Source organism: Alexandromys fortis, unplaced genomic scaffold, assembly GCF_014885135.2.
Source record: "Alexandromys fortis isolate MF-2015 unplaced genomic scaffold, M_Fortis_MF-2015_v1.1 scaffold_264, whole genome shotgun sequence".
NCBI classification, from domain to species: domain Eukaryota; kingdom Metazoa; phylum Chordata; class Mammalia; order Rodentia; family Cricetidae; genus Alexandromys; species Alexandromys fortis.
In genome coordinates this window covers 385,641-412,874 of record NW_026068140.1, presented here as the reverse complement: position 1 = coordinate 412,874, position 27,234 = coordinate 385,641, and the positions used below count along the sequence as shown (strand labels likewise).

At 48.7% G+C, this 27,234-nt stretch overlaps 2 protein-coding genes across 8 annotated transcripts in view; both read left to right on the top strand.

Moving 5' to 3' along the window:
• Nucleotides 1-6,496, top strand: part of Nckap1l (NCK associated protein 1 like) — a 44,294-nt gene extending 37,798 nt beyond the window's left edge. Inside the window, exons 30-31 of one of the 3 annotated variants that reach the window (XM_050126725.1) lie at nucleotides 1,481-1,570; nucleotides 5,240-6,489. In XM_050126725.1, the coding sequence (XP_049982682.1) occupies nucleotides 1,481-1,570; nucleotides 5,240-5,371 (222 nt within the window). In that variant the 3' untranslated portion in view covers nucleotides 5,372-6,489. Of the gene's footprint in view, nucleotides 1-1,480; nucleotides 1,571-5,239 lie in introns of all 3 variants that reach the window. The other 2 variants (XM_050126727.1, XM_050126726.1) reach the window with 2 other exon arrangements.
• Nucleotides 6,497-11,406: 4,910 nt separating this feature from the next.
• Pde1b (phosphodiesterase 1B) overlaps nucleotides 11,407-27,234 on the top strand; it is a 27,568-nt gene continuing 11,740 nt past the window's right edge. The window contains exons 1-2 of one of the 5 annotated variants that reach the window (XM_050126709.1): nucleotides 11,407-11,594; nucleotides 11,691-11,813. In XM_050126709.1, coding sequence (XP_049982666.1) covers nucleotides 11,704-11,813 — 110 coding nt within the window. In that variant the 5' untranslated portion in view covers nucleotides 11,407-11,594; nucleotides 11,691-11,703. Of the gene's footprint in view, nucleotides 11,595-11,690; nucleotides 11,814-17,349; nucleotides 17,474-21,961; nucleotides 22,142-22,345; nucleotides 22,915-27,234 lie in introns of those variants that run through there. The other 4 variants (XM_050126710.1, XM_050126711.1, XM_050126713.1 and 1 more) reach the window with 4 other exon arrangements.

The following is a 27,234-nucleotide window of genomic DNA, read 5'->3' as shown; positions in this document are numbered from 1 at the left end:
AGGCTACTTTGTGAAAGGCAGGAACTTTTCTAGCTTTCCTGACAGCCGGGACTTCAGCTTCTGTCCAGTACTTGGGGAGATTGTTGGACAATGAGAAAATCTGAGTTCTGCCACTGTGAAGTTTTGTCACCTCTGACAAACTTTTGAGGCTTCAGTTTTCTCATTTATAAACTAAAGAGATTAAATTCATCACATTGATGCACATCAGAATATCCTAAGGAGCTGGTTAAATTAGACTCCTGATCTCTACCCCAGACCTCCTGAATTGGAATACAGGGTGTTTCTAATCTGGTCTCTAAGAGATGAGAGTTACATTAAAGTCACAGAGATGCTGAGTTTCCCGCTCTCCAAGGGCCTTTCCCTCTCTGTATTGTCATTCACCAGTTCTCATACTTGGCTTGAAATCATGAAGCAGTTGTATTCCCAACAAGTGGGCTTGGTCTCAGGATCTTACTTTGGGTTGGGTTTCCATGGACTGGAGTTTATAATCAGGCAGTATAGGTGAGGTCCATTTTGTTTGAAAATTTGTTGAAAATATTTTTAGCCAAAGTTTGACTCCCTGTAAATATCACCATTGATCTTAGGTTTTGCCTCTGGGGAAATGTAAATAAATAATCTTCCATAGTTGAAAGAGGCCCTAGAGCTTCCTGCTCTGGGTCCCCATGGATCCTGTTCATATGCTCTGACTCATGGCCGATCGCTTCACCCCGCCTGAGCATTCTCAGCGATGGGGAACACCTTCCTTTTTGAAGCATGGTGCTGAGTTTCCTCCTCCCAGAAGGAAACAGCATATCATATTATTATTATTTTTAGGAATTATACCCTTATTCTGAGAAGTATGCAGCAGGGACAGTAGGCTGGTTGGAGGGTCTCTGTTTAAGCAGGGACAACGAACTAGACAGAATGGGCTCTGACAGCCTTAAAAATAAAGAGGTTCTAGTAGATCTCTGAGAAAAGGGATCCCTAACCCCACTTTTTTTCTCCCCCTTTGCCCTGTTTCTTCGGAAGTTGACGGAGCCTGGGCCTGGGCTGTGACTCATACTTCTGCCTAACTCCTTGACCGGCCAGGTCAGATTGGAGGTGGTAGCAAAGAATATTAAGTGCTTGAGGTCCGTCCTGGCTCTGGGGTACAGGCTGATGAAGGAGGACCTGGAGCCTGCCAAAGAAAAGATTAACCTCTTTGTGTGCAGCATCACCAGCCTTTGTTCCGGGTTCTCCCTGCTCCTTGTGCCCTCTTTCCTGGCGTTTGAAGAGCTGCTTCTGTCTGCACTGGCAGACGGAGCACTGGGATTCATTTAGTTTGCAGGCAGTGTGTGTTTCTCAAACCTAGGGACCTGACACTTGCCCACCATGAGCTTTCAGGAACAGCCTAGCACTTCTCAATGCTCCTCCTTGATCTTTTCTTAAATTCTTGTAGCCTGAGGCTGTTTTATTCTGACCTCCATAAAAATCTGTTTCTTTACAAATGCTTCCTCTGCAGGTGGCTTCTGTCAGCCTCTTGCAGCTAGGCCAGGAGACTGACAAGCTCAAAACCAGAAACCGTGAATCCATTTCTCTACTCATGCGATTGGTATGTATCTTGTTTAAGTTGGTCTAGGAATGGAGAGCATGGGCCAGCAGGAGACTCCTTTTTAGGGTCTTTGGGTCCCTGCCATGTCATCAACCAAAAATATTAACTAAGAATTTGAGTCTGCCCGGATCCTCTGGATTTGTCCTCATATTTTGGTGAACATTCTAGGCTTGTCTTGTGATCTCAGAGCAAAACATTCAAGGACTTCTAGGCAGAATGGGACCTCTGGCCCCTGGCTCGAAGGTTCCTGTCTTGCAGTGCTCCTGAGTCTGTCCTGGAGAATGGCAGCAATACCCTTTTTGGGTGGCTCTTCAGTATGCTTTTGGTTTTCTGTGGCAGCTTCCTGTCTTCAGGGTGCTATGTAGAGAATACTGGATAGTACAGAGGGGACTTAAAGAGGTTTGGTTATGGGGCTCCAAGGAAGGAAGTCATTTTGGTTATAAGGCAGGAGCTTGTTTTGTGCTATCTCTTCTCCCTGCTTCTCAAGCCCAGTGCTTGCATCTAATCTGGCAGAAAGTTCCAGGACCTCTGACTCAGTTTACTCTTTAAAGTACTTTCCTTAGGACCTTGCTCCCCTCTCAGCATGTTTGCTTCCTTTCTCACCGGCTACTCTGATTCTTCAGGTTGGACAGGTAGGGCTACTGGGTTTGTCTGAGGCCTTCCCCTAAGCCCTTTCTTATCACCTCTAACCTTCCCATTACCCTTCTCTGGCCTCTGCCAGAGAGGATGTACCCCATCTCATAGCATGCATGCAAGGTGTCTATAGTATTAGAGCTCTCCGGCTCACCTACAGAACTCCTTCCCCAAGATCTGGGTTGGACAGTGAATGCACCTCTGCTGCCCAAGGATGCACAAGTAGAGAAGTCTGTGTGTGTGTGTGTGTGTGTGTGTGTGTGTGTGTGCACAGAACTCCTCAAATGGGGTTAAGAAGAGAAGGGGGGACTGGACTAAAAACTGAGTTTCTCCTTTGTTTTATTAAGACACAGGACTGTAAGGAGTCTAAAAATTAAAAAAAAACTATTTTTACATTTATTTGTGTGTGTCTGTGTTACACACATGCCATGGTGCATGTGTGGTCAGAGGACAACTTGCAGGAGATGGTTCTCTCCTCCTACCATGTGTGTCCTGGGGATCAAACTCAGGTCTCCAGGCTTTGCAACAAGTGCCTTTACCTGCTGAGATGGTTGTCTGACCTAAGTCTATGCATTCTTAATTGAAGCCTAGACTTCAATGAAACTACAAAGGTATATTTTGAAAGTATGACATAATAGGCTTATTTATTTATTTAGAGAGAGGTTCTCGTGTCCCAGTCTGGCCTCGAACTCCATACCTAACTGAAGATGATCTTGATCTTCTGGGTTTTCTGTCTCTACCTCTGGAGTGCTATTATTACAGGCATATATTACCATACCCAATTTATTTCTTAATTTTTTAGTTATGTGGTATGTGGGCTTAGAAATTCAGGGATCCACCTTTCAGGCTCTTTTCTCTAAAGATGTAGGCCCTGAATTGTATCTGTGTCTGTTTCTTCAGCCAGAAGAAGCCTACCCATCTTCCAAATCAAAATGGCTCTGCCTCAACCTCTGAGTGCCAGGATTGCAAATGTCTGTCTTCATGCCCAGCAACAGCTCGATTCTTTGTCTGTAACAGTGGGTAATGGTCCTCATACTAGTGTGGTTAGTCAGGAGATATTTGAGCAAGTGCATTGTAGACATGAAATGCTCAATAAATGGAGCTCCCTGTGCTGCTAATTTTAGTTTCTGCACCACTTAAGCACGCCTCTGTTTCTTTTGGGAGGTGGGAGATGATTGTGTTGTGAATTGCCTTTTAGCCCCACTTCCTCTGCTGTGATCCCCACCTCCATGCCTGCCCCAAAAGATGGGGAGTTCTCACCCCTGGTAGCCTCCAAGGAAGAATAGCAGGAGCAGAGCCAGGACCAGGCACATTTTGCTGAGGTGAAGATTGGAGGGACTAGCTGCTGCAAAGCAATTTAAATGCAAATGTTTCCACAGAGAAATTGGAGATGACTGGAGAGAAGGCATTGTGTTCTAAGTTAAAAGGCTATCTGTGTAATCCCACAATCTGGTCAGCACTTCTTTCCCTGGGGTCTTCCTGTTCTCACTGTTCAGCCTGAACACTGTCCATCCCAGAGGTGCCAGCCTGTTCCTGACATGGCTTTCCATCCATCAAAGAGATGGCACTCTCAGAATCAAGAACTGATGTCAGTCCCGTTGGATCCTGGTCGTTATAAAAGTTGATGGTGGGAAAACTGTGGAAGAGCAGGATGAAATTCAAGCTATATGGGCCTGATTTGAAACTACAGCTCAAGTCTCTGGGCCTTTCTTTTAGGGCTGCTTCCAGTGCCACGGACACTGTTATTCTCTTGGTGGAAAATAGAAGTTGTGGGCCAGCGGCTCCTTCTTGAAGCTGTCACCCATTTCTCTGCGTGTGCTCCCATCTGCTAGCTGAGGGCTGGAAATCTCACTAAGCAAAGAACTCTCTGTTACTCTTGGTACTTACGAGCTATTTATTTATTTATTTATTTATTTATTTATTATTTTAGTTTCCTTCCTTCCTGTTTTTGAGACAAGGTTTTGCTATGTGGCCCTGGTTGTCCTGATACCCAGTGTCAGGCTGGCCTCAATCTCATGGTGCTCCTGCCTCAGTCTTGAGTGTTGGGACACCCCATCTGACTGGGGCTGTGGTTTTGACAGCAGATTTTTTTTTCTCCAGGCAGTGTTGCTGCTCTTTTGAGACTGTTGTGTGTACTGTGTGCATGTGTTTGAGAATAGACCAATCTTACAAATGTGAAGCTTGAAGGGACTTTGGAGAGAGAGAGAGAGAAACATGTGAGGGCAGACATGGTAGATTCTCTTTCCTTAATGGATTTGCAGATCTTGAAATACCAAACATACTGCGGTAGGCCCACTGTGTGGATTGTCAGAGGATGTGGGGATCCTCTCTGGAGCATGGGTTTAGGCTCCCACCCAGAAGGAAACGCCCGCAGTCCTAGGTTGTGCTGCTGTTGTGAGCAGATGGCCTCTGCCATTCTCAGTCCCTTCCTTCCTCCCTTAGTCCCATCCAGGCTTCCAGTCCTATTTTCTGTTTAGCTATGAGGACTGCTGGGATTGCCGCAGCATGGAAGCTTCTAATTAAACTAATTACTCATGCCTGGTCCTTTATGTGGCATCCTTACTGCTTCCTAGGTGCTGTGCTGGGAGAGGGAGGAACCTGAGGCCCGGGAGAAGAGGTTCTGTGTGGTTTTAGGACCCCCTTCCTTGGTCTTCTTGATGATTCTTTTCCTGACTGTAAAGCTTTGGGGCAAATAGCATGACCACTCATCTTTGCTCATGCCTGTGCTGCCCATGTGTGGTTTAGTCCCCAGAGGAGGAGAGACTCTTAGAAAACAGTCTGGTTGCTGTTCTTTTCCCTTGTTTTCTGTTTCTGTACCCTTCACATTAACCCTGATGGAGGGGATGGACCATGAAATGGAGCTCAGGACACACCATTGCCTTTGGGAGCCAAATCAAGGGAAGGAGTAGAGAAAAGAGTGAGTCAGAACCTGCTCACTTTGAACTCTCAGAGCTGCAAAGGGCCTGGGACCTGTTTGATGAAAACAGGGTCACAGGTGCCTTCTGGGAGTTCTTACCTCTTGCCCATCTCTTTCAGGTCGTGGAGGAGTCACCCTTCTTGACTCTGGACATGCTGGAGTCCTGTTTCCCTTATGTCCTGCTACGCAATGCCTATCGGGAGGTTTCCCGGGCCTTCTACCTGAACCGTCTACCAGCCAGTACCCACTGAAGGGCTTTTTGGAGGTGCCAAGAGCCACACCACAGTGAAAGCTGCAGCTTCAAAAGGGGAGATGGGTGGGAGGGTTCCCAGGGAGAGACAGGGTCTCTCCTACTGCTAGTGTCTGAATGTGGAGGAGTATCTAGGACTGAGGAATCATCAAGAAGGGGGTCAGGCTGGGGCCATTGAGGACAGTTTATGGACAAAGGGAAGGGGTGGGGAGCCCCATGTATGAATTTTTAACAATGAAAAAAAGCCAGTGACCTAAAACCATGTTGTCTATGTTCTGGTGACTCCAGCTTGAGCTCTGACAGGCGTGGTTCTCCCCACCTTCATCACTATTCTTGGGTAATGCTGGCGGGCAGAGATGATCAATCATCATATTAAACCGTAATGAGCTTATAATCCTCCCTCTGGAGCTGCTTGTCTCCTGCACATTCATTAGGACGATTATCTCCTCTCTTCCTTTTCCAAATGTGTTCAGCAAGTGTCCAGCCTGCTCCTACTGCCGCAGAGCAGCACAGGGACCAGCTTGACTGGCTCCCCTCTGGGGCGAGGTTTGAGGGCCCGGCTCACTCTCCTGCCTACTATCACCTCACCTGCTCTTCCCTGTGTGTCTCCACAACCCAGAGCAGACGCTGGAAATCCAGACCAATCTTAGGTCACCTGACAGCCAAGAGAACTAGACTCCTGTGGGTTTTCCCTCCTAAACCTTTTGGGGTTACTCTACCTCCTAATGGGTGGGACTAACTTAGCCGTAAATCCCCTTGTCAGCCTTAGAGAGCTGCTGCTTCAAGAACGCACTTCTCTTGAAATTTCACAGACCTTATTAGGTTGGAGAGCCCAAGAGTAGGGATCCTTGAGGGAGTACAGTTGTTTCAATTTAGCCCTTTTCTGCACCAATTAGAATTTCCAGTGTCACTGAGCCTGGGGCATTTAAGATAGCACCTAACTAGATTTAGTAACTCCAAGGCAGAAAGCAGTAGCCCCATCCTTCACTCATTGTCAGGGAGGGCTGGAGTGACAGATTGTATGTGCACAGGTCCAGAAGAACTGGAATGGGAAAATAGCCAGTTTATTAATTAGGGGCATCTCCATTCTTCACCAGGAAAAGGAAACAGTTGTTGGCTTTCAGCAAAACCATCCCACTATCATTAAACCAATGTGGTAGCAATTTTGGGATTATGTATGAATGTTTGATTTTTTTATTTCTTCAGACTTGGAGTTAGTCAATACTCCTTCATTTGACACCCATAATCAACAAACATTTTTGTTAGCAACAACTGTCTGCTCTTTTGGATAGATGCTTCAGGCCTTAGCTAATGGTCCTTCCTTGTTATGAAAAAGACATGTGCAAGGAGAGATTCCGTATCAGACCAGCTGCAAGAACAGCTGCTGAGGAGGAGAAACGCTCAGGGGGATCGATCACTGACATCTCCTTTCTTTGGAAACAGGGTCTTGCTATGTAGTTCACGCTAGCCTCCAATTCATGATCCTCTTGCATTAGCCACCTAAATGCTGGGATTCCAGGCACACACCATATACTCTGCTGACCCTACACCCCTGTATCTCCACTTGGTTCTTCTGTGTGAGGGGGTATACAGACCCCTCCTCTATGTGTATGAAGACTCATTTTCACAGGACCTCCAGAGGATGGCTAGAGAGGTAAGCAATGGAGGTAGAGAAAATGTCCCTTTGTTAATTAAAAAAAAAATCAAGATACTTTGTGTACATGTACTTGTAAGCAATAATACAGAAAGGTCCTATCTGTCCTTACACACGTCCTATCTATCTGTCCTTACACAGGTCCTATCTGTCCTTACACACATCCTATCTATCCTTACACAGTCCCTATCTATCCTTACACAGTTCCTATGGTGAATTTTGAAATGAAATTTATGCCCTGGCAATGCTGAAGCTTCCATGGGCAGCCCGTATATGGTGGTTCTGTTGAACCTGTCCATGTTGGGTTTTTTGGTCTAAACTGATGAGGATGACTGGCCAGGTCTCTTCCTTAAGAAGACACCAGATCTCATTACAGATGGTTGTGAGCCACCATGTGGTTGTTGGTAATTGAACTCAGGACCTTTGGAAGAGCAGGCAGTGCTCTTAACAGCTCTAGTTCATGGTCACAGCAGGATATGGGACATTGTTATTTCCTGGACTCATTCAGGTGTTCCAGTTTTACCTGTACTGACTCTGTGTGTGTGTGTGTGCAGCCAGCCCTGTCACCTGCAGGGTTGTATATGCATAACACAGTCTCGACACGGAGTAGCTAATTCTATGACCACACAGATTTTATAAGCACCCCCTTTTCCCTCTTGTAACCCACCCACCCACATTCCCACACCAACAGATTTGTTTTCCACTCCTAAAATTTTGCAGCTTGACATAATCTCTTCACCACCTCCATTTTTCAAATCATTTTCTATACTCGCAACAGTTTTGGAAGGTAGCCAGGGAAGGCTTCCATATTGCAGGTCAGGAAACACAAGGAGCAACAATAAATGACGTGATGAACCAGGTCATGTGTTAGACTGGAACTGAAACCCAAGTCTAATGTTTAGTCTTGGACTTTCTGCCTGCCTGCCTGTCTCTACAGAATCAAAAAAAAACAAAACAAAACAAAGCAAAGCAAAACAAAAAACCTGTAGAAGGAACAAAGAGGAGAGGTGAGGATGCAACCCTCTTCACCGGCAGGAGTTAAAGGTGAATGACCTGAAGTGAAGGGTTGCATGGAGAAATGGGACATTTAGCATTCCAGGTATTTGCCTCCCCAAGGAGGAGGGTCTCTGACTTCTTAGAGCCCAGGACACAATCAACTATGGACTGTTTTTGCTCTGAGACCCCTGAGTTTGTTTAACTTAGGCCCCAAAAGAATTGAGAGTGACCATCAGGAGGGACACTGACCCCAATTGCTCTGGCTTGGCAGGGAGAGTCAGTTCTAGCCTCAATATTTTCATTAATGCAGGGCTTTGATTAAGTCTCCATTAACTTCTTTGCGGTAGTGAGATGGGATTATTCCTCCCAGCAGGCCTGGAAGGGATGCTCGCTGAGGCTGTCTTTGGTTTGGGCAGCAGAGACACTGCCTCTTCTGCTCTGGTTTTCTATGCAGGAGACAGGTAAAGAGGGCAGCCTCAAGGTGCAGTCTGAGGCCTGGCCCAGGAAAGTGCCCTCTGGCACCTTATAAGAAGGAAACAAATGTGACCTGAGCACAAGATCCTGGGTGGTCCCAGCTAAGGACCCAAGTGCCCGGATCTGTTCATTCTTCCCTCACAAAGTTTGACTTTGAGAAGAGGTTGGCACATGGCTGAAATGTGCTCACACGTTGTTGGGGGAAGAATGTTCTCCCAGCCTTCCTCCACACAAGGCCTCTTGCTTCTCCCAAGTATCTGTCATCAAAGGAGGTGAAGATGAGTCCCCCTCAGCCCCCACACCTCAGTGAGTTGTCAGGTATTCTCCCTCCCACCTGAACAGAAACCTGGAGCTGCAGGCCAGGTTGCAGACTGGGGAAGTCAGAAGTTAACTTGAGCTGAGTTTGCAGCATGGTAGAGACTGAAGAGCAGGCTTTTCTCTTGTCACTTTGGAAAGAGAGGGTTGTGGGGCTGTCCCTTTAAATAGCATTCCCGTAGGAGGCAGATCACATCTATCCGTCATCTGCTGCCAAAGCATCACTTTTAGTCTTTGTCAAACTCTGAGCTTGTTGGAAGGGACTGTGGGGCAGGGTGTGTGAGGAGGCAGACTTTCCAAGGGGCAAGAGCCCAGCAGTCTGCAGAAGCTGAATGGAAGGGCAGTGAGCTGGGCAGAAAGAGCCTAGGAAAGGTGTGGCCAGGGAGGGGAGGTGGAAAAGACAGGAGAGAATTACTGTTTTTTGACTCTGCAAATGAGGCAAGTATACCATATTATTCCTGTCTCTTTAGGAGTTTATAAAGCTGAAATGTGATTGCCCTACAGTTGGAGGAGTGAGGGTGAAGCTGAACACCAGAACTGTGACTAAAGAGACTGAAGCCAAAGAGTGGAGAGGCCCAGAAGGCTGGGGGACTCTGCTCAGATTTGAGGCTAACTTTTGTGCAACTGCATTATTTTTCCGGAGATACTTTTCTTATTAAATAAAAAGCAAAGTAGCCTTTTTGTTTGTTTATTTGTTCGTTTTTTTGAGACAGGGTTTCTCTGCAGCTTTGGAGCCTGTCCTGGAACTAGCTCTTGTAGACCAGGCTGGCCTCAAACTCACAGAGATCCGCCTGCCTCTGCCTCCCAGTGCTGGGATTAAAGGCGTGCGCCACCACCGCCTGGCTTAAAGTAGACTGATTTTATAAATGACCTTTTTCTTAGGCAGATCAGGAATTAGGGGCCTAGGAGAGCTGGGCATGCCACGGTGTTGACTAGAAATGCTGAAAGTATGCTCTGGAACCTTCCTCCCCCTTTAACTCCTCTGGCTGAACTGCCTGTCTACATCCAGAAACTCCTTAGTTCTAATGTAATTTTTGAGTTAGAGTTTTTTTTTTTTTTTTAACTCTAATCCCAGTTCACAATTAATTCTTGTGTAGTTTCCAGGCAATCCCTTCTTTAGTTGGTAAAGGAGAGGGCTCACTTGTGTAAGTGTGACAGGCTCTCAGAGGCAGAGGTCTCTTGGCTGTTGTCACAGCTCCTCTGGAGTGTGGGAAGAGTGATTTGTGTTGAAGACTGACAGAGTGAGGTCCTGAGACTCTTGTCACCTTAGGCTCTATCCCCAACTCCGCTCTAGCTTTCTGCCTTTGCACTTCCTGGTGCCTGTTTCTCTGGTGCATTGCTCTGAAGGAAGAAGCCCTGACCTGAGTAGACAATTCCTTCACAATGGGAACCGAGCACTCCCCTCCCTTCCTTTCTCCTCCTTCCCCTGGGAAAAGAGCTTAGAATATATGTCTTCTCCCAGTTGCCTCTCCTTCCAAACTCAAACTCACATTCTGGAACCCTGGATTAGTGGCCTGTTAGAAATTAAAAAACAAAACAAAACAAAACAACAACAAACCCAAAAAACCAAAACACCTGTTAGTGGCAGTCAGTGAACCTGTTTCTACTTGTTGATTGCATGGGAGTTTCTCCAGGTGTTCATTTCCGGGAGAACAAAGAACAGACCTGGTACCGGTAAGAGTTCGCGATTGGATGGAAGAGGTTTTTGCCACAAACAGGTCTTGAGTTCAAATCCCATTCTCTTGTTTCACAATATGTTTATTCAGCAGAAAAGGCTGTTCTGCACTGGGCCTTCAGCCCTTAAATTTCTCCTTTTGTAAGCAGAATAAAATGAGCCGAGCTGGAACCACTGCAGGCCCGGTGAGGTGAGCTATCAGGCTTGATTTCCTGGTTGTGTGAGGTTACTGGATATTTAAGGAAGGCACGGGGGCTGCTTTCTCTGCAGAGCTTTAAAACGAGGGAAAGAAATCCCCTCCAGGCGGGTGGCTGGAGGAACAGTGGGATGGGCGGCAGGGGCAGGTCGGGAAGACCCCTCTGTGGGAGCTGAGGCCAGCTGTAAGATACCAGCCTCTCTCAGAGCCACCAGAACTTTTCCTTTCAGAAACAGGAGCCTGGGCGGGAGTTGGCCTAGCTAGGTTCTGATGCTTGTGACTTCACTCCACCCACGTCCGGGTGCCCCAGGGAGAGATAAGGGCCACAGGGGACACGCGGGCAGCTATGCATGCGTGGAAGCTTAAGACCACATGTATACATTCACAGAAACTCCAAATACACCCGGGAGAAATCACCCCACCATCCAGGCCAAGTCCTGCGGGCCGCCCGTGCGCGCTGTCGACATCACCCCCCCCCCTCCCCGCCTTCTGCTCAGGGCACACGCAGCAGCCACTCGTGCCCGGCGCCAGTGCGCGCGCTCGCCCTTGGGCGCTCCTGAATGTGTGCGCCTCCGGCTCCCCTGCGCTTCTCGGCAAGGGGGAGGAGTGGCTGAGCCGCGCGCTAGACCGGCAGGCGGGCCGACCAAGAAACAGGGAGGGGAGCGGAGGGAGGGGGTCCTGGCCGGTGGAGGAGGAGGGGGGCGAGGAGGTGGCTGTGGCTGTGTGTGGCGGCGGCGGAGGTAGCGGCAGCGGCGGCGTTTGTGGTGGTGGCGGCCCCGGCGGGCGCGGAGAGCTGGAAGAGGGAGCCCAGAGCTCGGCCGGGCAGCACAAGAGGAGCAGCGACAGGCACTGCAGCTTTACTAGCTTGGGCTGAGCCCAGAGACACCGGCCTGGCTGGTCCACGCCAGCTGCAGGTAGGAAGGGTCTAGGATGAATGGAGAGGGTCCCTCGACAAGGGGCCAAGGGGCTAAAGCTGAGCAGAGGGGCTGTCTCCTCCTTCTGTTCCCTAGACAGTGGCTAAGCATGGAGCTGTCCCCGCGCAGTCCTCCAGAGATGCTGGAGTCGGATTGTCCATCACCCTTGGAGCTGAAGTCAGCCCCCAGCAAGAAGATGTGGATTAAGCTACGGTCTCTGTGAGTTTCTGCCAGGGGAATCTGGAGAGGGGGGAGCCTGGACGCTGTGTGAGTGAGTGAGTGTGTGTGTGTGTGTGTGTGTGTGTGTGTGTGTGTGTGTGAGGGGGGGCAACTAGAGCCGGGCAGGTAGATTCTCTGGGGGCACACATGTTGTCAGGTGCAAGGAAATATGGCCCTGACACCCGTGTCCTGGCCACATCTGCAGTGCAAGCCCGTTGGTTAGGGCAGGTTTAGGAGTTGCAAAGCTTGTGCTTGTGTTTGGGGCCCTTTGAGTGACAGAGTGACACACGCAGTAGCTTGAAGAGACAGTATTGTGGCTGCCAAGGGCTGCGGGCAGGCAGCTTTTAGGAGATGCCAGGCTGACTCACACATACCCATGAACAGGATTGTGCAGATGTGAGACATATCGCAGGCATGTACACGTGTTTCCACGGGTCAGAGGTGTGAACTGCACCTGTACACCAATACGGATCTAGTGCACGGAGATACTTGTGCCAACCTGTGGGTTCTTTGGGGTTGGTAGTTCTACATCCTACAGGGAGCAGGATGAGGGTGCCCGGTACTTGAGAGGATTAGCTGCTTCAGGATCTGGAAACTGCGTATTAATGATCTGCCTGGAGCCTGGAGGAGTGACTGGAACCTTCACTTGTGAGCTAGAGGGGAGTGGTGGTGGTGAAGAAAAGTGATTGACAGGAACAGCATAATTGGCTTAATCAAAGCCTTTTTGTTTATATAGTATCTCCTAGGATCTCCAAGCACATATGGGCATCATTCCTTATTGCAGGACCAGAGTACATGGAGAAGAAAAAAAGGAGAGGAAGGCTCAGGCGTTCCACACGACATTCTGAGGGTGGAAAGGAAGTTTTCTTCCTGCCCCTCAAAACAGAACAGGATTGGGTCAGAGACTGGTCATATACTATGTTCACCTCCCAGGCAGGTGCTATTGGACAATTTCTGCAGTTTGTTGATTCTTAATCAGAGAATAAGAAAAGATGTACGTCTCCCTGAGAGACTCTGCAGCCCTAGGAAAGAGGCTGATAGATAGGAAAGAAAATGGTAACCATCCCTGAACCCCGTTCTTTTCTAGTTCCCTCAGCAGCAAACATTGAGCCTTCTCATCCTGGGCTCTGATAAAGAGGGGAATGGGGTAGGAGGAGGACAGATGCCTGTGTCTGTATTGTTCTTTAAATATTTCACCAGTGCTGACGAGTTGATGGCTTATATTGGACAGGTGAGTCTGATTTATGTACTTGCTGCTTACAGAAGCCTTGGGGAGAACGGTACACAGTGGGCAACAAGGCTCGAAATCTAAACGCGCTCCTTTGTCCTCTCTGCTGCCTCTGGCCAAAGCAGTCTGCTGGATTCTGTGACGTGCAGCCTTGGAATGAGCTCTAGGATAGGGAAACGGGGTTGAATAGATTCTGTTGGGGGTCTTGACAGAAGATGATGCTCTGCCAATGGCTGAGGTTCAGGAGAGTGGCAGGTGCATCAGGGGCCACAGACACAGGATTCCAGTGTCTCAGGATGGCTCTCGTGCCTCATCAGACATCCAGGGAGGAGAACCATGTGGTAGAGTGAATCTCCCCATTTTCATCGCCTTCCACACTTTTCTAGCCAAACAAGTCTTTCTTGAAAATGAATGGTCATTCCCCTTCTAATACGAGAGAAGAGGAGCCCAGAAGGTGGTACTGAGCTCTGGGGAGAGAACAGCAGAGCTTGTTTCCACAGGGCTTCGGTTGAGGTGGCCTCACACAGTGGGCAAGGATCGGTGACCTCACTGATCAGATGACGTTGGTCTATCTCACTTCAGCGATCTGGTCGGACGAAATATGCTAGATAGCTGATTCATCTCGGGAGTAGATTCTCAATCTTGTTTTCTCAAGGCAGAAAAAGATTTAAAGATAGAGCCCAGGTCGATGGCTTTCTAGATTTGCCTTTGTTTGAATATCAAGGAGGCTTTGACAACAAGAAGAAGGAAACAATAACAACATAAAACAACAACAAAAAACCCCAGGATTTCAGGCTCACTCGCTCACTTGCTTGCTTGCTTTCTTCCTTCCTTCCATCCTTTCTAGGAAACAGAGCCCTCCCTCCTTCTTATGGGTGAGGTTAAAAGAGGTCGTTTAGTCTGGAAACAGGGAGGTAGACATGGCTGTCTCAGGATTGGGCACTAAGTGGAAATGAAGGTAGATAGGCTTTCTACATATCTGTCTCTTTATGTTCTGGTTCCCAAACCCAACCATCCTACTCCCTTCTTTAAAGTTCTGATCTAGGACGTCCAGACTCTTAGGCTGTGTTTGCCTAGGGATACATGGCTCCACTAGTCGATTTGTGCAGGGCAGTTTCCTGTTGGAATGGACATTCAGGAATCCCATCTCCCACACTGAGGACTCTGTCAAGGATCAACTGAGAATGAGGCTATATGAACTGGGGAAGTTTCCGGCAGTGGGACTCAGGAGATTCATAAATAAAGAGACTGAGAAAGGCAGTCTAGAAGTGAGGGTCTGGCCCTGTTGATTTCAGCATCTCCAGCTGAAGATGAGCGATTTGTCCTTGTCTAAGACCGGAGGGCGTTGGGGACATGCGGGAGAGATAGGAGATGTAGAATGAGTTTTCAGAGTCTTTTTTTTTTTTTTAATCAAGAAAAACCATGATTGGTTTGCTTCCTTGGCTCATTTATTTATTCACTCACGAACAGTCTGGGTGCCTGGCTTGGGAGAGGTAGCGCACTAGGTGTTGGAGATGTTGTCCCTGTTGGGTGGAGTGAGATGCTTCCCACCCTCCAGGAGCTGTCCGGTGGTGAGGAGAGGCCCACCTTTTCTCATCTTGCTACACTTACACTGGAAGTAAAATTCTGCCACTCTGGGTTTTTGCCCAAGTCGTTCTTTTGGGGGTTATGTGCACACGAAAACACAAATATGAGTTCTGTCTCCCAGGGAATTACAAGCATCACTCTCTTCTCTGCCCTAGTTTCTCTCAATTGTACATTTTACAGATAGGAATTCCTCCTGTCTGTGGGACAGTGGAGGCATGGTCTTTTTTTCTTGTCTCTCTCCTGCTTCATTTTCAGGACCCCGAGGTTCACGGTTGTGACAGCTGAGTCTAGATAACCCATCTGAGGTTATCACTGTTTCATCAGAGTCTTATGTGGTATCTTGCATAACACAGGCTTTCAAGAAATACTATTTTAAGGGAATGAAGAAAGACATTAAATGAATTATGTGTATATGAAGACATGAAATCGAGTTCTTTCTCTGACTCTGTGATATGTGTTTACCTCCACACAGGAGGGAGGTACGGGCAGGAGATAGAGGTGGAAGAAAGAGAGATGGCATGGTTGCTGTGTTTTGAGTTATGAAATCTCAGGATAGAGCCTGGAACTGAATGAGTTACAGAGAAGATACACAGGCTGTATTTTGTGTGAACGAGAGACTGAAATTGTGAGCGCCAGATGCGTATACCTGTAAATCTGTAGAGACGACAAGTGCCGGAGGCACAGCTCCATGATGGTGTCTTTCTCTCTTTCACGGTTATGAATGGCATGTTTGATAGCCAGTATGCTGGGAAGGTTTGCTCCTACCTGAATTCCTCCAGCAGTTCTAGGCCCGGCTGAGATGATGTGACTGAGTTTACTGGTAATGGAATATGATGTACATGTGATCTTTTGTATGTATTTGTGACACATTCAAATATTTTGGCAATCCTGGGGGATTTCCAGAGGGCAGCGGGAGGAAGCTGAGGGACTGGACCCGGAGTCTCATTGATTGATTCTGCCATTGGTTATCATATTGAATATGCTCCGTCCAGTAATCTTGTATTGCTCTTACCAGTACTGATCTTACCAGGATCTTAGCAGGATCTTGCTGTCATGCCCCCATTCTGTGTTTGGAGCTGTGGAGCTGCTCTAAGGATCACAGGATGATCTGTGGCTCCTCCCACAGGAGAACCAGGCCTCTCAGACCTCAGTGGGAGGCTTTCTGTCTTCCCTAAGCCAGCCTTCCTCTTTCAGGGAGTTTCTCCTGGTTTCTATACTGCCTCTCCCATCATCTCTATTTTCTACACAGCACTGTTTGAATGCGCACTGAGTGCTATCTGGAATGTAGAAGGAGGGGAGAAGCCCAGAGACAGGGTAACTTGAGTTCAGATAAAAGAAAGAGCTTCCCACACAAAATTGGAGGATCATGAAGGCAGAAGGACAGAGAAAGTATTAGGAGATTAGTGTGGACTCAAATTCCCACTCTGCTATTTCTACACCATGTGATCTTGAACTCATATGGTTTCCCCGAGTCTCTGTTCTTTGATATTGTCCATACCAATGGCTTTAAATGTCCATATCATAGCTTTAAATGACACAGTCTGGAGATCTTTCAGTGTGGGGGAACTTGCTTTGTGAAGGAAGAGTTGGGGGGAGGCTAATGACTGGATGAGAGAAAAAGGTGAAGATTTGGGAGGCAGGAACATGAATATCAAGTAAACTGGAACCCAATATTTGCAGCATGATTTAGATGAGTTTTGCTGATGAGTGGGTCTGCCCTTAGTGGAAAGGAAGCTAGTGGGGCCGGAAGTGAGCTGAGCTGTGGAGGATGTGGGCTGTTGGGAACGAGAGCCGAAGTCTTTGTTACCTTGTCCCAATGGCTGAACTGGACAGAGAAGGAACAAGTGTAGTTCTGGACGATGGTCCTCCCTGATGGGGTTCTGTGTTGGGGAGCCCCCTTTTGTATTTATCCTAAATACTCGGCCTGGGGTCATATCATCAGGCAGATTATATCCACAGTACCTGGACCAAGAGAAGAGAGAACTCTGGATGGGGAACTTTCTCACTCCTGGGTCAGCTCTTCTTCCTTCATCCCCAGAAAAGGCTTGGGGACCCTCTCCTCCCTGGCTGTAATAGTCTTCCTCTTCTATTACAGGTCTCCTACCTCTACTCTAATTTTCTATTTCCTTTACTTCTTATTTTAGAAGCGCTGTGTAAGCCCTTTAGAGCCCCAGGAAGCAGGCTGGGGAGACAAAGTGGCTCTCCATAGGAGGTTTCACCTGAGTGAAGGGAAATAGGCCTGGAAGGCCAGGTGGGATCCAGTCAGAGAAAAGCCTGGGCCGCATTAGATCGTTACCCTCTCCTTCCATCTCAGACTAGAATGGACGAAAACAAATCCTGACAGCAGGTGTGGTAGTTCTTACCCAGATTCTGAGCATCTGGGAGAGGGTGAGGCCAGCTTGGGCTACATGAGACTCTCTTTCTAAAGTCAGTAGACCAACTAGCCAGCTCGCCGCCAGCAAACCCTTCCACGAGGTCTTATGTCTTTAAGTCTGCAGAGTAACGGTTGAGGAAAGATCTAAGGCCTCTGTTCTTTGCCTTCCCTCCCTTTCGCCCTTCTTTTCTAGATTCATTTTCCCCCTGTTCTTGCCCTCTTGTCTTCTACCTCCCACGCTACCTCATTCTTGGCTGGGAGCCAGAGAATTTGTATGTGGGGTATCTAGGTGTTGCTGTGGAGACAGTAGGGTGAGTTGGCTGCAAGATACCTTTTTGGGGCCTTGTCCAGCCTTAACTCCTGCTTTCTGCAGGACGTCTCTTTTGCCTGATCAGCAACCTCATCCTCTCAGGTCCTCCAGGGAAGAAGCCAAGTAATTGCCTTTGAATCTCAAGGGGCTGGTTTTCTCAGGTATGGAAGTTGAGGAGCTATTTTCCAACTCTCTTCAGGACAGCTGCAGATAAAAAGGCATAAAACGAGGGCAGCAGGTGGGGTGGAGGTGAGACTCGGGGGCTGGAAGTTGTTAGCTACAGAGATCTTCCCCTAGGGTGGGAGGACGACTGGTTCAAGAGAGCTGGGAGGGAGTTGAGATGGGATGAACAAGAGAGAAGTGGTTGCTAAGCATTCGGTGCAGGACTCTCCAAGTGTGTTAGTTTCTCTCCTGCCTCCCTCTTCCCCTCTCTCTCACCACCCCCTGCTCCTGTCCTATCTGTGGTGCTTATTCTTGCTTGGGAAGAAAACATCAGGTTAGGATTCTGCCTCAGCATCGGGGACCTTATCAATCCCCAGAGGGGGTTGTCATGGGGTTTGGCAGAGAAGAAGGCCAAGATGTGTTCAGGGATGCCTGGGGCTAGGGCTGAGAGAAGGGTCAGGAGTATTTAGGGTTGCTCTTGGCTGAGCTGGGCTCTCAGGTCAGTTGATTGTACAGCTGCAATGAGAAGTCAGATTTGCAAGGAATGACTGTAGCTGCAGTGGGCCATGAGGTTGCCAGCTGGTACTAGCATCATTTGGGCTGGGGTAAGAGTGGGGCTTCTGGGTCGGGTGCCTAGGGAACCTTTGACTGATAGGATCTGGGGCCTCATAAATTCCCCTTTTCTTCTCCATTCTCAGCTTCCTTGTTTATCAGCCACCCAGCATCTAGCCTGGCACCTTCTCCCTAGTTCTGTCCTCTATGTCCACCTTGTTTGGAAACTCCCTTCAGCCTGGGATGAGTGAGCACACTTGCCAAGTTCCATAGCCTGGAGCATCTCTGTACCAAGCCAGAGCTTTAGGAATTCCAATCTGGAAGATGCATAACACATCTCTGCTTGCCTTTGAAATGTCAACAAAGTTGGCTATTGTTTTGATTGCTGCGGAATGGATTGAGGGTAGATATACAGGAGAACTTCCTGGGAAATTCACAGATGTTAGAAAGTGACCTTTCTGATAAAAAAAAAAAATGAAGCTACCCTCCTTTAAGATCTGGCAAATGCTGATTTGGAGGAAGCAGTGAGCCAATCAGAAAGAAAGAATTCTAGAACCTGGGAAACAAGGTCCAGATACCCTGCTTCCCTAGTGCCTGCAGTGCTAGGCCCTGGATGCAAGAGCTACCCAGGGCTACAGGGAAGCCTTGGTAGGGCAGGGTCGGAACTGGGGCCAGACTGCAATCCTGCTGACCCAGCCTTATGCTGCCCCACATACCTATAGTCATCTTTTGCCAAGCTGACAGTTCTTACCCATCTCAGGCTGCTCTAAGCATCTGGTCAGTCCCCTCAAAGCGGGGCATCTGCTGTGGACATCTGCTGGGATGTGGTCTAGCAGACTAGTGGGGTGGTTTGTGGAGGTGGTGAATAAGCAGAACTCCACAGTGCGGGGAGAGATGTCAGAGGGAGAAGCATTCTTCTGGATGGGGTCCTGACACCTTCTCTCTCATCTACCTTCACTGCATGTTATTGCCTACCTCTCCCACTTATTCCCTTTCTCAAGGGCTGACATCCGAGAGAGAGGTGATGCATTTGTGTGCTGTATTGGGCCAGGTACTGCGCCACCTGAGTTCTTACTAGTCTGATCTAAGTCTTAAGCTGCTTAAATTGCATCTTTCCATGCACGGTCTGAGCTGTGCCGGGCTGTTGCTAAGAGCACCTGTTAGAAATGGTTTCTAGTTCGGAGACTGGGGAGCTAGCTGCTCTTATATACAGGCAAGGTAGAAGTCGACCCTTTCGCTCCATGGCTCAGTGTCGTCCTGGCCATCTTCTGGGGCACCTTCCACATCTGTTTCTTTCCCTCTCTGCCTTCCAGGACCTTCTACACTTCTATTTCATTTCCTTTGGTCTTTTGGGCTAACAGCACAACCCACCAGGATGGAAAAGTGCTGACAGTACCTCTGCCCCTTCCCTGAACCCCTTCTCTTTCCAGAGGCTAGAGATCTCCCATGGCTGCCATGGCTTCTATGTCAACCTGAGTTTTGTCATCTTCCAGAATGGCACCCCAGTTCTGCCAGTTGGGGGGTCTATTTTTATCTCTGGAGCCACCCCCGCCACTCTACCCAGCCAGCTGTCAGAACTAGGGCTGCTCAGACAGCAATGGGAACCAGGGAGTTAGGGAACCGGTGTGAGGCAAAGTTCTGGTTGCTCTTGGGTTCTGCAGCTCCTTGTTCTTCCCAGACCCTGCCTCTGCTTCTGCTGTCTTCCAGCCCCTGTAGACTACAGAGGAGAGAGAAGCCCTAGCATGTGAAGAGACGAGAGTTTTCTACAAGTAGCTCACGTTCCATTTGCAGACTGTGTGAGGAAACTGGGTCCTGGTACTAGTGGCCATCTGGGACTTTGTTTATGGAAGTCTCTCAATGAATATTTGCAAAACTAACTAAAGGATTGGACGAAAACTACAGTCTCTTGCATGGATGTACTGCTGTATAGTTCCCAAAATGCTCTTCTCATAATGACCTCATCAGGCCCTCACTAGATTTTCTTGGAAGCACGTGCTATTTATCAGATTTAAACATGGAAACTAGAACTTAGAGAGATTTACCCATGGTCCTACGTTTGTACTCATATAATTTTTAAATGAGATTTAGCTGCTCCCCTACCAGTTTTTGAGGTTTTGGATCCCTGAGATCAGCAAGATAATTTCTCCCCCCAGCCCGAGCCGTTCCCATTCTCATTTTATCTGACCAGACTCAGCTTTTGTCCCCTATGCCAATGGTTAGTCCTTAGTACAAGGTGGAGAAAGTTGGGTGTGGGCACAACAGGGAAGCCTGAGCTTGGGCTTGTCTACCTCTACATTTAAGGGTTAGCCGGGTTGTGTTGGCACCGAGTGCCTTCAACCCCAGCACTCAGGAGGCAGAGGCAGGTGGATCTCTGTGAATTCGAGGCCAGCCTGGTCTAGGATAACTAGGACTGTAACACAGAGAAACCCTGTCTTGAAAAACAACAAACAAACAACAAAACAAAATTTAAGGGTTAATGGAAGTAAAATGGTCATTGTAAGAGGACCGAAGAAACCTTAAGGGAGGGAAGGGGAAGAGAGCACTCCAGTGCACAAGGCATGCTAGCCAGTGTGGGTGATTTGTGGGGAAGAGGACCCAGTAAAAAGTGGTCAAGAAGGATGGGAGAGGGCAGTGGAGGAGAGGGGTGAACAAGAGCAAACCATAAGTTAGGTGTGGTGGTGCACACCTTTAATCCCAGCACTTGAGAGGCAGAGGCAGGCGGATCTCTGTGAATTGAAGGTCGGCCTGGCCAGTTCCAGGCCTCTGGAGATAGACCTTGTCTCAAACAAACAATAAAGTCTCAAAAAACTCAAACAGCAGCAAAAACACTATAATAACAAAAAACCCTTAAACTAACAAATCCAAAGCAAAATGGCACATAAAATATGGAAGTACCGTAATGAAACCTGTAACTTTTTATGTTAACATAATAGCATAAAATAGCTTATTAACATATGTTGGTAAAAATGACACATTTAAGAACTGAAGAGAAATTTGATACTGGATGGACTTGTGGATTCGACATCTGGATGAATATATGAATCCCACTCCCCAGGAAGAGGATTGTAGTTGCCCAAGTCTCTCTTTACTAGGATCCGTTTATAATCATAGGGCAAATAGGTGACACCGCGAATGGGATGGGGTGTGCAGCTGGGAAAGAGTAGGCTGAGGAGATACCCTCCCCAGTTAATATCTACCTCTCAGAACAGGGCACGCAGGAAGGGGAGCTAGCACAGCTTGGAGGATACTGCTCTTGGGGGCCCGAGTAAAGCTGACTGTCACCTGCCTTCCCCACCCCCTCCTTTGGAGTCAGCGAGTGCAAAACAAGCCAAATGGCCTGGCCTGGGACCCTGATGCTGGGTCTCGTCTTTTTCTGAAAGTGCTGAGCCACGTAGGGATGGTGAAGCCAGCTGGTCGCAGAGTGGTCCCCCCGCCCCGCAGCAGCCCTGCTAGGCCACCAGACCTCTAGAGAGCAACTCGTGTGTCTCCATTCTCCACTACTTGTCCGCAGTCCAAGCCCACTTTCACTTGTCCCAGAGCTCGGAGCCGCTGAGAAACAGCAGGTCCCTAAACTTCATTTGTTTATACTCCTTAAGGCCTTGGCACAGTAACGGTGTTTTAATTTGTTGGCTTCTGAGCGAGCAGTAGGGAAGGAGGGGAAAGACTTCCCGTCATAAAACCAAAGCTCTGGGATTGTTTCTTTTCTCTTCCCTTCCCTTTCTTGGGCCACACTCAACCCAGTGATCCCTTTTCTCCAGTCCACGCCTATTGTGAGACCCTAGAATTGAGGATACTTTTGGCTTCAGCACGCCCACCTCCTCCTTAGCCCCGCCTAAGCTCCAGTAGACCAATCATGACCCCAAAGCACTTGTGATGTCATCTTGTAGCCAATCGGGAAGCTGCTAGGACTGTGTACGCAGTCTACTTGGTTGCGGCGGCCAGGCTCTTTCCTGGAAGTCGCGGAGATGGAAGAGGGGGTCTTGGTCCTTAAGCTCTCCCGGGAGCCCCATTTTGCCCTTCCTGTGTTGACCTCACTCTGGCTAATTCACGGTTTTCCCCAATCTCTGTATGTAAGATGAGAAAATCAGGGCTAGGAGTAATTTGGCTAGCTTCAGGTATGTTTTGTTATTACTGCCAGGCCCCTCCCATCACCTCTATTCTTTCTTTGAACAAGTTCCCCCCAACTTTCATTCACTGTGGAGTGGGACGCGCTTCTCTACCTGTGAACCTTCTCTGGCCTTTAGCTTCTGCAAGCCCCTTCCCAACTGCTTCTAATTCTCTGGGGAGTTCATCTTGTCCTTCCTTGTGAATTCTCTCAGGTGAACCAAGGCTCCTGGGAGAATGGCCCTAGAAGCCCAGATTTGCAGGAGCTGGATCTGCTTAGCCCCTCTGGACTCCGGCTGGGCCTCTTCCACTCCTACCACTGATCTCTCCGTGACAGATTCAGGATGGTCGCTGTCCCTGCCTCCTCCGGACACTGCCTGCTAATCCCTATTTCCCAAAGAGGAGCCCCACCTCCTCAGAGCAAGGGGCTGGCCTGTGCTATTTCTGGCCTTTCTGGGACTCTTCTGACAGCAGATTCTTGTTTTCAGTCTGATTCAGATGTGAAACTTTTCCCGCGGCCTCTCACCCAGTTCCTGTGGGTTAAGGTTTCTGCCTCATCACCCCCTAGTCAGGCCTTTCCAGTTCCCTGGTCAAAAAGTGCTTTCTGGTCTGTCGCTCAGTTCTGGGGAAGAGGAAGTTCTGGGGGTTCAAGAGGGAGTTGTTCCCCAGTAGGGGCCCTTGGGCCCTGGGGTCAGCTTTTTGATACTTTGAAGTAGAGAACTTTGATTTCCATGGCAAACCCTGTTTCTGTCCAGAGGAGTCACCTCCAGGGGCCCATCCTCAGGTAAGTGCCAGGGAGAGGGAGAGGAGAAAAGGGACAGGAGGACAATGGGGTGGGAGACAGGGGATGGGAGGCAGGTAGAGAAGAGAGGGAGGCTGGAGGAGGGGGGCAGATAGAGAAAGAAGAGAGACCAGTAGGAGGGAGGAGGCAGAAGAAAGGGGAGGCAGGAGGAGAGAGGATGAGGGGGAGCAGGAGGAGGGGGGTCAGGAGAAAAGGAGACCAGGAGGAGGGGGGAGGCAGGAGAAGAGGGACCAAGAAGGGGGTCAGGAGGAGAGGGGAAATGAGGGGGGCAGGAGGAGAGGGACCAGGAAGGAGAAAGGGGGGCAAGAGGAGAGGGGAGGCCAGGAGAGGGGAAGGAGGAGGGGGGTGCGAGAGGAGAGGAGAGGCGAGTCCAGGAAGAGAGGGGAGGCAGAAGAAGGGGGGCAGGAGAGGGGTGGTTGCTTGTGAAAGCTCCTGCTTCCACTCTCTTTGTTGTTTATTACTTCTATGACAGGTGTCTTCAAGGGGTTTCCTCTCTCTCCCTCCTGATCCCTGGGATCCTTAAGACCTCACATGCCTGCATCCCCACAGCCCCACCCCCTCTTTCTCTCTCTCTCTCTCTCTCTCTCTCTCTCCCATCCTGTCCTGTGGCCCCCCTCCCCCACTCTGTAGCCCAGACTGGCCTTGAGCTCACAACATTCTTCCTGTTTCTGCTCCCAAGTGCTGAGATTGCAGGTGGGATGTGGGGGGCATACCAAGCCTGGAGAGGACACCGGTCCTTTACCACTGAACTCTTTATTCCAGCCCTTTCTTTGTCTTCTTATCAGCCACCTGGGTTGAAGCAGTCTTTTTCTAAGCCCCCTACCTACAAAGATCTTTGTGGCATCTTGGTACTGGAAGTAGTGACAGGCAACTTTGGAAATCCTCAGATTGCCAGTCACGTTGTGACCCATAGGAATGGGCTGGGGTCTTTGTGTGAGGGTTATTGTTTTCAGAGTCTTCTGGTCCAACCAAAGCCAGGGGATACTGGGACTTACTGAGGGTCAAGATCAGAGGGTACTATGATGGGGAAATGGGTATGAAGGGGTAGAAGGAATTCTGGGAAACTTCAGTTTTCCTGGAGGCGTGTCTTATTCTCTAGGGAGGGGCTTTTCATGGGCCAGTTCTCTGAGGTCTGAAACACAGGGCTGGACTAGTGCTGTGGGTAGAGAAGAACTCTCCGTAGCCAGTGAGGCCTAGGGGTGGGGGTCTTTGCTCAGAAGGACTTTGAGATAAAAGAGGCCTTTGCTGCCTAGCATATAGTGTGTGTGTGTGTGTGTGTGTGTGCGCGCGCGCGTGCATATGTGTATTTGACTCTAGGAGGGGGCAGTTAAGCATCTGGATCCTCTCAGCTGCCTGAGTCCAGCTTCTCTACTTGGATTCCTTGTTTTGTCAAATTTACTCTTTAATCTTTCCCCTCCCTGCCTCTTTCTGCTGCCTGGATCATGTTTTGTTCAGGCTTCCATAGGAGCTTTGCATATTCCTGGGTACGATCGGATCGCAGCCAGAGAAGGTGGGACTTCAGTGGTTCAAAGTCATCCTACAGTTTCACTCCTGTCCCAGGGCTCACCGTGAAGCTTCAGAGCCTGTCTGGGAAGTGTCATCTTGTGAGATCTGGCGGGTGGCCTTCCATCTCACTAGTTTTCTACAACTCTTGTCAATAACTTTTTTTTCTTTGTCTTTTCTTTTTTTCTGGAGAGACGGTTTCTCTGTGTAGCCCTGGCTGTCCTGGAACTCAGAGATTGCCTGCCTCTGGCTCCTGAGAGCTGGGATGAAAGGCATGCGCCACCACTGCCCTTAGATGATGGACTTTTATTGAGCACATAGTGTGTGCTCTGAGTATGGAGACCAAGGTTAACCAGGCACAGTTGAGGTCACACTGATAATTGCCATGTCCTGTGAGTTCACTGACAGGTCCAGAACACTTAAGGTGGACCTGACTGGGACTCTGGTGCAGTGCCCCATGCACTGTAAGACTTGTGCTGCCCTAACACCGTCAAAGTGTAGGGACATAGGTCCCCTTAACTTCAGTGTGCATTGTGGGCTTTGCTGGCCTAAGACTGACAAGTCTTTTGACCTTGGGCAAAAGCCATTTCCTTCTTTCCTAAAATGCTTGTGAGAATCAAATGAGGTTTTCAGTTGTAGAGACACTCTAGTCACTAGCGTTTTCTGTTAACTCCTCCATCTAAGCTGTATTTCTTCTCCTAGGCTGGGGCTGAGCAGGCAGGTGCTTGCTGGGTTTGAAGTACTGCTGTTGGGGCAGAGTGGGAACCCCTATGCTGGCACTTAATTCCCATCCAGGCTGTATTTATGGGGACCCCTTGCCTGCACCAGGCTTGTTGCACATTTTATTTCCTTTATTTCTCTTAATATTGTTGTGAGACTGCCTCACTTTTCAGCTGAGATCGAAGCTCTAGAGTAGAGTGTTTAAGAATCACTTAGGGTGTTTATTAAAAACTCCTGTCTCTGGGCCAGGAAAATGACTCAGGCAGTGAAGAGCGTTAGAGTAAGCCTGATGACCTGAGTTCAGTCTCAGGACTCATGTGAAGGTCTACACATGTACCATAGCACACACACACACACACACACACACACACACACACACACGTAATACATTTAAAAAAATGCATGCTTTCCTCTGGTCCCACAAACATGCAGTGAACTTTGGAGTCTACATTTTGACCCAAGGTGATGCTGGTATCTGCTGTCTCCAGATCACTTTTATGTTTATTTTGGAGGGAGTGGGGTTGAGACAGGGTTTCTCTGTGTAGCCATGGCTGTCCTGGAACTCACTCTTTAGACCAGGCTTGACTTGAACTCAGACATCCACCTGTCTTTGCCTCCCGAGGGCTGATATTGAAGGCAAGTGCTACTACTGCCTGGCTTGGACTGCTTTTAAAAAACATTTTATTTTCATGTGCATGTGTATTTTTGTGCATGGCATGTGTATACCATATGTGTGTGGGTGCTGGTGGAGGCCAGCAGAGGGTGTTGAATACCTGGAGCAGGAGGAACGGGTGCTAGGAACTGAACTCGGGTTCTTTAGAAGAGTAGCAAGCACTCAACCACTAAGCCATCTCCCCAGTTCCTCTAGGCCACATTTTATTTTTTATTTTACCTCTAGGTCACATTTTAATGCATACTTGTTAAGAATCAGGGACTGGAGAGTTGCTCTTGGAAAGGACCCTAGTTCGATTCCCAGCATCGCATGGAGGCAAACACACACACACACACACACACACACACACACACACACACACAATTAGTCACTTGCCCAAGGGCGCAATGCAGGATGTGAACTTTGAACTTGTTTTCCAGTCTCAATATACAGTGTGGTAAACCATTCCAAGGAGTTGGGCTTGTGCATTGGAAATGTAGCTTGCAATCCTTTCTAGGCTGCATAGGTAGCATTATGCAAATATATGCAAATAAGATGGCATGGTTGTGGCTGTTCATTTGTTTTCCTCTGGGTTGGTTGGGAATGACTGTGGTGGGCTTTGATTGCTGGGGACACTGTTTTTGGTTGAAAGGGGCCTGAGTGAAGTAGCAGTTGAGGGTGAGGGTGGGAATAGGAGGAGAGGTGAACCACAGGCAGTAGGAGAGGTCTTCCCTTCTGTTTTATGTGTGTGCCTATTCCAAAGCCCTGGGTAGTAGGGACTGAACAGAGAGGAAAGCCCTGTCTGTGCTAAAAGGCAGTGTACCTTTTTGTTCTGTGATATCCTGGCAGATCCTGGCTGGTGGCATTTTCTTGCTTATTTGGCTGGGAAATCCTCCCAAGATATCTAGTCCCTTTCTGTTCACCTTCCCTTGTGAAGCGGAGTGGGCTGAGCTTTCCTAAACCCACCCTCCTTGTCTGACAACTGTTTCCACATGGAACCAGTGGGCCTGGGTGATAAGGTAGGCAAGAGCCCACTCCAGAGACACAGGGCTGCTCCCTCTAGCTCCCCACTCCTAGACTGGTCCCTTTCACTTCTGCCCCATTTACTCTCAGACAAGTGTGGGCCAGGACTGCTGGCCTCTGAGGTGAGACTTGGCCAGGGATACTTCCTGGGGCTATTTTCAGTATCCCTATTTCAAAGCTGCTGAGACCCCAGGATTCTAGAGCTGATTCTGTTCAGGAATGCCATTGTTTACCCTCCCTGGCATCCCTGGGAATTGTTGCTAATTTCAGCTTCTGGTCCCTGACTCATTCTCTTCTCCTCCCCAACTCACAGGGTGACCTTGGGTTTCTGAAGCCCCTCTCAGTGGGATGTTTGTTCTAGCTACTGTCTTACTCCACCTAAACAGGAGAGCCTGTGTTTGATG